General features: G+C 36.8%; 1 protein-coding gene across 1 annotated transcript; it reads right to left on the bottom strand.

Moving 5' to 3' along the window:
* Nucleotides 1–6005: 6005 nt before the first annotated feature.
* LOC101550627 (olfactory receptor 51F1-like) lies at nt 6006–6964 on the bottom strand. Its single transcript, XM_004618299.2, is given in 2 exon segments — nt 6006–6946; nt 6949–6964. Coding segments are annotated over 2 exon segments (957 nt in total).
* Between the last annotated feature and the right edge of the window lie 2970 nt (nt 6965–9934).

Genomic DNA, 9934 nt, shown 5'->3' on the forward strand with positions numbered 1-9934 from the left:
CATCCTCTCTTTGTGGTGGGGATTTTCGCTGGTTCTTCACATTGTTATGAAACTATAGAGGTGGAACCTTCCAGTTCTCTATACCTATTCCTTCTTTGTGCAAGAGGGAATTCTGGGTGAGCTAAGTCGAAGATGGTAGCCTTTTTCCCCCTCTAGAATATTTCCTTAATCTTAGGTGCTCCTCCTGGTTTATGTAGGGCCTCTAGTGAAGACTTGAGGCTATGCTCTCTTTATAAAGGGCTTGTGCAGCTTCTTGTGTTCACTGACAGTTTTTGTGAACTTAGAATAGGCTAATGAATTATTGGCATGTAGTGATTGAGATGGCCAGGGTCTTCTTTAAAGAAATCGGTTATACAGATTTTGACCTAAGTCCACAGAGCAGGGAAGGGGGGAAAAAAAACTGCGGTGGCATTAGCAGCCACAGGCCCCACAGAAGGCAATGCCCCTTTTGTTGAGATCACCAGCCCTGATGTAGAGGTCACGCACCCATCAACCTGTTGGGAAAGTGGGGGAGCTAGGATGGTGTGCAGGGGGCCCTAGAGCCAGAAACTGGGGTTTTCAGGGGATGCAGGGGCGCTGCACCTGTCAGGCAGGACAGCCCCATCAGGCTGGGTGGGGCTGAGAGGGTCCCATGCACTTGTTCGGGAAGGGCAGAGCTAGGGTGGTGCACAGTGGGGCCTGGTGCCAGAAACTGGGGTCCTGGGGGGCTGCAGGGGTGCTGCGCCAATCGGGGGCTAGCTCCTCGGGCTGGGCTGGGCTTAGAGGGTCCCACACACCTGTTCAGGGAAGAGTGCAGATGTCATTTCTACTATACTTTTTTGCATCTCCGGGATATATTCCCAGAAGTGGTATTGCTGGGTCAATTGGGACCTCAATTACTAATTTTTTGAGAAGCGCTCATATTGTTTTCCAAAAGGGCTAAGCCATTTGGCATTCCCACCAGCAGTGTAGGAGAGTCCCTTTCTCCCCACATCTGCTCCAACACCCGTTGCTTTTGTTCTTTCTGAGGTAGCCAGTCTCTGTGGTGTGAGATGATATATCATTGTTTTTTTGAATGTTATGAATAGTGCTGCAATGAACATAGGCATGCAGTTGTCTTTTCTGAACAGAGCTTTTGGTTCCTGAGGATAGATTTCAAGAAGTGGAATTGCTGAGTCACATGAAAGCTCAATTTTTTTGAGAAGTGCTTCATAAAGAGTTTCAAAAATACTTCAGAAAAGTGTTTCATATTGTTTTCCAAAAAGCCTGGACCAGTCAATATTCTCACCTGTTGTGAATGAGGGTGCCCACGTCTATTGATTGTTTTTATTCTTTGTAATATATGTCAACCTCACTAGTGTGAGATGATAATTTCATTCTTGATTTGAGACACACTTTATTCAAGTGTTTACCCAAGCATTTTCAATTATCATTACAAAGATTTCTACTACCAGAAGCAATGACTATGGCTTTTTACAGCATTACAGCAAAGTGAAGGGAAGGGAGAAATAGTGTGCGATTAAACAATATAAAATGTTGGGGTTGGAGCAAGCGATAGCTGGTAGAATGCTTCCTTGCATGCAGTCTACCTGGTTCCGATTCCCAGAATTCAAAATGGTTCCCTAAGTCCTACCCGGAGCCAATTTAGATTGCAAATCAGAAGTTATCCCTGGGTATATCTGGATATGGCAAAAAATATATAGGATGTTGCTTTTCAGAATTTGGGGATGGCTTAAGGGGGAAGATACTGGTGAAATGGTGCAATTTGCCTTTTAACAGAGGAAAATGGAACTGAATTTACAAACTTTGAAGTACAAGTGGGCTAAATATTTTTTGTATGGAGACGTGATTATAATTCCTCAGAATATATGCCTGAAACAAACATTTAATTTATTTTTACACAAGCAATTGTAAAGTGGATATTGGCAAATATCCACTGAATAAATAAGTAAATGAGTATCAAATTGATGTATCATTTTGTGAAAAATTGTTTTAGTGAGTTTTCTTCACAGTGAAAGGACAATTTGTAGAAAAACAGGTATAGAGTTTAAATTACTGCACAATAGAGTGGATTAGAATTATACACATAAGATAGTTGTTTATATGTCAAAACAAGAATTTTCAGCCTTTCCGGCCCCGCGTGAGATCGACCCCGGAGGCAACTGAACCACTTTGGACACGAGCGGCGCCCCCAAAATGCCTCCAAACTGTGTGCTCGGAGCTTCTAGCCCAGGCTCTGCCAGCAAGTGATGTAATTACCAAAAGAATTTTCCCTGGACTTCATATAGAAATCCAAAACCGCGCGGCTGCTATCGCAGACCTAATATCTCTTGATTGTCAGCAACGTGTAAATGTTTCTTTTTGGCAGGGCTTACCGTGGGGGGGAAACTCCAAACAATAGTACTAAGTTTTTTGTTGAAGGGTAAAAGATTGTAGCGATAGAATTTTAGGCAGAATTTTCCCTGGACTTTATATAGAAACCCAAAACCATGCGGCCGCGGCAGCCTAATGTCATCTAATCATCAGCAATATGAAATGGTTCCTTTGTAATGGGTTGGACTTTGGGGGGACCATAATAGGGTTAAAGTTTGTAGCGACGTGTAATTTCTGGCTGTACTTTCCCTGGACTTTATACAGAAATTCAAAGCCGCTGCCATGGCCGCGCAACCTATTGTCATTTAATCATCACCAATATGAAATGGTTCCCTTTTAACGGGTCGGACTTTGGTGGGAAATCCTAACAAGAATAGTAAGTCTTTTGCTGAAATATTGAAGGCTACCAAAGTGGTAGCCATCTCTATAGACTGAACTAAGCCATATCCCCACGCCGGCTGAGAAGAAATATCCTTCTTTCTCGGGAAGAAATGCGGCGTGGCATTAACCATAGTATGATGTCCATTAAGCTGACACGGACCTGGTGGCGTGGGAATCGGATACAAGGGAATAAATTATTATGTACTTGGAACAGCGGGACGCTGGTGGAATCTCGAGCCGGGGCCGATACCAGCGTATTACTTTTGGTTCCAGAAACTGCTTGCAGACATTCTACCAGACTATCAACTAAGCCAGAGCCCCATGCCGGCTGATGACGGGAAATAACCATCTTTTTTGGTTTGTTTTCCTTTGTCAGGCAGCGTGGTGATTACTAAACAGGCGTGATCTCGATGGCGCGGGACGAGGGGGGAAAAAATAGAAAAGTTATGTAACAAACAGCAGGACTTAATATCTCTACATTCTCAGCAATGGAGAGCCATCAAATGCTTCCTTGACAGTGGGACTGTCTTTTCTTTTTTGGGGGGAAACCCTAGCAACAATAGTGAGTTATGTGTTGAAACATGGACTGTAACCAAGATAAAGCGTAAACGAAGTGAAACTTATCACTTACAAGGGTGGGGACTGGGGGGGCGGGAGGGGGCGGGAGGTATAATGGAGTGGTTGGTGATGGAATATGGGCACGGGTGAAGGGAAGGGTGTTTGAGTATTGTATAACTGACATAATCCTGAGAACTATGTAACCCTCCACATGGTGATTCAATAAAATTTAAATTTAAAAAAAAAAAGAATTTTCAATTTGGTTACTTTTAATACTTATTTTAGGTATTTGAAAAGCCTCCACTGTTCTATAGAAAGATATAGTGGATTATATGCATGTTAACTGTAATTTTATGAAATTTTCTGAATCATACTTAATAATGTTGTAGTTATTGGAACTTTTATCTTCATTAGTTTTTGTAATAAACTTAAATTTTTTCATGTTTAGTCAGTCATTCTTTTCTTGGAATCATAACCATTATTGTATCATTTTCCACTAATTAAATATCAACATAATACTCTAAAAGCATTATTGAACAGAGTGAAAATTAGATTGGTGTTGGGTAGTTGTCAGAAATAATCCTCTTTCTGATAATTCCAAGGATAGATGTAGATGCCAAACACAACACAATGTGTGAACCAGGCAGATAGGAGTAGTCTATTTTAAACATGATCAATCATGTTGTCCTTTATGATCATTTTTTACCCCACTGGACAAATGAATTTAGGACTCAGACATTTAAATAAGTGATTTTAGCACTAACAAATGTACAACATCCGAAGCTGTTGCAACCAATATGTTTGAACTCCAGAATCTTGAATTCCGCTCATAGACATCACAAATGAAAATAAAGTAAATAAACAATGTGATTTTAAAAAGGTTTTAAAAGGAGAGATGTTTCTCAAATGGTAAAACTTTCGATTATAAGAAGAATTAAGTTTTGGTGAACTTGTGTATGGCATGATGAATACAGTTAATACAAAATTCGATATTTGCCAAGTGAGTAGACCTTAAGTATTTTATCTAAGAGCCATGGGAGCATAGAGATAGGGAGAGATAGAGAGAAAGAAAGAAAGAAGGAAAGAGAGAAAGAAAGAAAGATAGATAGATAGAGACAGAGACAGACAAAGAGAGAAGAGAGAGGAATAGGTAGAGAGGAATATGGAAGAAAAGATGGAAGAAGAAAAATGTAAATGTGAAGTGAAAAGTATATCAAAATATTGACTGTATTAATCATTTCACAACACATAAAAAATAAAATAAAATGATCACGCGGACAACTTTAAATAAAACAATTTTTATTTGCTAATAAGACCACAAACGTTGGAACAACAACAAAAATTTAAGCAGAACTATACATAAAGTCTTTTCTGTGGCATTTTCAGCTTGGAGTATATTTTATAATGCTACAGTGTTCTGAATATCTTAAAGTAAAAGTCCCTCATCTTTAATATTTATCAAACTTTTTTTCCCTGTAATTCCACACAGTATTCAAGTACTTACAATATGAAAAAAGCAAGAATCCCATAAAAGTACAGTAAATGCTATCAAATTTTGAACACACAAAAAAAAAATCAATGCTCTAATAAAATGACATCCTTCAAACAACAGAGAAAATTTTAAGCAAATAGTGAAATGTACTCTAATTCACATGTAAGAATCACACGAATAAGGAAAATGGAAAGTTTTGTTATTTGAAATCTGGGACAGAATTACTGTTGCCCAATAAATATAAAAAAGTGACATAAAAATTACATTTTCCCAGAAATTGATTTAATAATATTCTTTCCCTCCATTTAGCTTTCGAAACATTTATAATTCAAAGGTAGCACAAGTAAGCCATAATGGTTTGTATTATCAACTATCACAGAATTCAGTTCATTATCTAATAAATTTTGTCCCATTTGACTACTTCTCACATGGCATTTTAGAAGTCTTCAATGTAGAATAACATGTTTTACTGTCATTTAACATCATCAGTTTCACACAAGTTCAAACATAAAATAGACGCTATTCATTATTGTGTTAATAAACATAATTTTGGGAAAACACTTGTCACTTTGTAAATGCTGACTTCAAAGTGACATCTAACACTTCACATAGAGGCTGCATAGAAGTGAAGGATAACATCTTTCAAGTTTGTCTAAGCAGGCTCCATGACAATGCTCCCTCAATGATTCAGAGATACTTGAAGTCTCCCTTATATTATCATGTTTTCAGTAGCAAACACTGATGTGACTTCATTTCCATCGGTTTTCCATCTTTGCTTTCTTATGATATTCTTACCATAGTATTAAACTTTGTTTGACTTGTTGTTTATTTAGTAGTTACTGGGAGTATTTTTGGGCACCCAAACTAGACAATTGTGTACAACTCTTTATAGACTGATCATGCTGACTTCTTATCTCAGATAGTTGGCTATTAAAGAGCATAGTAAGTTCTTCATGGCATTTGTCAAAACACCAAAATTTTATTGCAATTAATGAGTGTGTTTTTTTAGAATGGTTCATGAATTTCAATAGGTTCAAAAGAACCACCAGCAGAAAAGTTTGAGATATTCTTGCATTAAATTGCCTAAAGTTCTACTTAATGAACATTTCTAGTTTCCAAAAATTTACTGACAGCAATCAGTTATGAGAATTTCAGTTCTACAGATAAAAACACTAATGTCAGTTATTTAATTATTAAGTTATTTACTTAGCATATAACCACTCTATTTATTTGTAAGAAGGCTGAGTATAGCTTTGCGAATCTGCTTTGTTTTTACACTATAGATAATGGGGTTGAGTACAGGAGGCAGTATGAGATATATGTTGGCCATCATTGAATGAAGCACTTTGGGAGCTGAATGACCATAGCGATGCACCAAGGACAGGCTTACAAAGGGGATGTAGAAAATAGCAACTGCTCCGATATGGGAAACACAGGTGCTAAAGGCCTTGTGCCTCTCTTCAGGGGAGGCAATACTGAGAACAGAGCGAATGATCAAGATATAAGAGACAACAATACTTGGTGTATCTATCCCTGTTGTCAGGGCAAGTGCAATTAATCCATAGATGCTATTAGGCCTAGTGTCTGAACATGCCAATTTAAGCACATCTGGATGATAGCAGTAGGAGTGGGAAAGAACATTTGCTTTACAGAAAGAAAGGCGCTTAAGTAGTATGAGTGCTATCATCATTATTAGCACAGTACGTATAGTCATTATTAGAACCAGCTGGATGATTCTGGAATTGGTGAGAATTGTAGTATATCTCAGAGGATTACAGATAGCCACATAGCGGTCAAAAGCCATAGCCACCAGTACCCCAGATTCCATGAAGGTGAATCCATGAAGAAAAAACAACTGAGTGAGGCAAGAATTGAGACTGATTTCTCTTGCATCAAACCAGAGAATACCTAAAGTTGTTGACGTTGTAGATACTGTTAAACCCAAGTCCATGGCTGACAGCATGGAGAGGAAATAGTACATGGGCTCATGGAGGCTCTGCTGGGTAATGATGACAAAGAGGATCATGCTGTTGCCCAAGATAGCAAAGCCATAAAGACAACAGAAGGGAATGGAGATCCAGATATTGGGAGACTCTAATCCAGGAATGCCAGTCAGCAAGAAAGTTGGAAATGTAGATGTCATGTTACCTAGGCTCTCCATGCGTTTTGGATTTGTAGCATAGTCCTCACAATGCTCAACTTATTTCTATAAAAATGACAGATATCATTAAGCATTACATTTTGCATTACTAGGAGAAATATCTAAGTTCATAATGAATACTCTGTCATTAAACAAAACCTCAAAGTCTAATATTCTTTTCTTAATTATGATATTTAGCAAATATCTACTAACATTTTTACTCCTGAATTTTGAGATATCTCCATATAACTTTCTATATTTAGCATTTGTTTTTATATTTATAGGGTAAAAATGTTTGTTTGATCAGAACATTTTATTGTTATTGTGTTTGGGCCACACCTTGTGACATTGATAGTTCAGAATGTTTATTTTTTTGAGTCTAAAAGGGAATTATATTTTGACATTGCATATAAATAAGAGAAACATACTGAAATATATTTTTAGTCTTTGAAAAAAATTTACATTATTTTTGTAAATGTAGGAAAAATCTAGAGTCACATTTATTTCTGACAGTATTACTTAAGTCCCATTTTATATTTGTGGTAAATAAAGTAAGTGAGTTATATAAATAGTAATTAAGTGAAAGAATATCTTTATTAAGTTACTTGAAAAGACTAAATTTTTTTTAAATCCTTATCTCAAAATTTGGTAGTACAGAATTATAGGAAACACCAAAAGCGAGAGAGGATTGGATGAGGATTGGATGTTTCAAGACCAATATGTGGAATTTTTTGATAGTCTAGTCTGTCTGTTAAAATTTAAAAATATTAATATTCTTTGAATATATAGTTACCATAAAAACAACAGGTTAAGTCCAGCAATGAAAGCTGAGAAACTTTATTCTCAAGAAAGGTGGCTTGAGAAAGGAATTGAAGAAAAACAATAGCATCATTATGTACATTTTAATTCTTTTGAAAGTTGCTTTTAAAGTAAAGAGGGGATTAGACCATGACTTTCCTTAAAGGACCAGGGAGGCTGCTCAAGTGGTACACATCCCCTCCCACTGCCCCCGGTGTGGCTCTGTAGACTTTTGAATATCAACAGCTCAGCTCAACAGAGCAACCTTTATTAAACAATAAGGAAATACTAAGATGAACTGAATTTTAGCAAGATTGGAAAGACTTAGTGTATATATTTATAAGCCTTGGTGAAAGATATGGTTGAGAAGAAATATTTCTGCCTTCATAACTTTTCAATTTAGAATATGTCTCAGGCTTTGTCCTGTTTCAGCTTATGTTAAAATTCTCTCATTTTAAAACTAATGCCAAATATTGAATCTGAGATTTTTAAGGGACAAATTATTCCCAGTTAAGAGTATGAAGTGATGAACCTTGCTTGAGAGTATAGAAAAGATTCTCAGTATGTTTTGCATAAAATGAAAATATTATAAGTGATCAGAAATTTAAAATAATTTTTGATTTGGGCCAAGTCTGGTTATACTCAGAGCTTACATCTAGCTATGTGCTCAAAGATCACTACTGAAGCAGTTTGGGAGACCATATGTAGTATCAAGTATCAAAACAAGGTCTGCTAAATGCAAGACAGGAATCTTAACTTCTGTATTATCTTTCCAGTCTGAATTGATGATAATTAAATGATAAACATATGTTGTTGCAATTAACACCAGAAATATTTTTAAAGATTAAAATTAAATATTCAATATTTTTCTTTCTTTTTCATTTCTTTGGATTTTGGGCCACATACAGTGATGCTCAGTATAGAGAAACCTTATAGGATGCTGGTGATTGAACCCAGGTTGACTTCAAAGGCATGTGTCTTAACACACTGTACTACTGCTCTGACCCCAGTCCTACAATGTTCAATAAAGATTTTAAAAAATAATGTGTGTAATTCATTCTTCAGGATAAAAATATAGGCATATATCTTACTATTCCGTTTATGCTTTTCAGTTTGCTTTCTCTTTCTTTTCCATTCCTTAAGGATTTAATGAACTCATAATTAACATTTGAATATGTATATATGCAAAGTAGAAGGGTTCAGATATCTGTGTGATATTGAATCCCTAGGACAGACTAGGTCCTAGAGGAATCTCATTCCACTGCCAGACAATAAGATCATTTGTGAAAAAGCAACAATACTAGTGCAACACCAGCCCAAGAAGGATCTTTTTCTATCTTCTTACCAGCATCATGTGGAAATTGGAGGCTTTTCTGTACTCTGTACCAGAAAGGAGAGGACAGATTATAGTTTGAAGTCACAGAATTTATAGTAAAGAAGGTTGAGCTGTGGGGGAAATTAGTAACTACTCAACTCTTCGGGGACAAAGATAAAAGCCTGAATTCCCTTCTCTCCATCTAAAAATATATGACAGTACAATGTATTCTCAAAAGGATTTCAGCTATAAAATGAAGTCATAAATGATTATAGAGTCCTAAAATGTAAACCAATCTAAATCAAACCACCTGTATAAATTAAAAGCTTCTTAGACAGTGTTCTAGTTAATGGGGTATATACGGATTCAAGTAATTTTTCTTGGTTATTGACCTGCTTGAAGTAGAAAAGCAATCCAATATTTTCCAGGGTAATTTTAGTATCATGAACAGCAAATAAATTCAGCCCAGTCTCTATATCATACTAGGATACAACTCCAATGACTGGTAGGAGGGATTATTAATCCATATCTCTATTCAGCCTTTACTTACAATTTACTTAGGTGTATCATCCTGGCATAATAACTAGACTCAATTTTTATAATACACTTGATTATTACAGATGAATGTTGAGTTCTCCAAGTACATCAAAAGGAAAGTTGGTAGTTGTAGATAAAAGGGCCAGGAGGATTGCCCCATAATTTGAAACCTGCTTCATGAGCAGAGGGGTGGCGGCCGATGGAATAGAGAAGGGATCACTAAGAAAATGATAGCTGGAGGAATCAATTGGGATGATAGAGGCATGCTGAAAGTAGATAATGGACCAAGTATGATGACCTCTCAGTGTCTGTGTTGCGGGCCATGATGCACAAAAGTAGAGAGAGAGTGTGGGGAATATTG

This window comes from Sorex araneus, chromosome 6 (assembly GCF_027595985.1).
Source record: "Sorex araneus isolate mSorAra2 chromosome 6, mSorAra2.pri, whole genome shotgun sequence".
In the NCBI taxonomy this organism is placed as follows: Eukaryota; Metazoa; Chordata; class Mammalia; order Eulipotyphla; family Soricidae; genus Sorex; species Sorex araneus.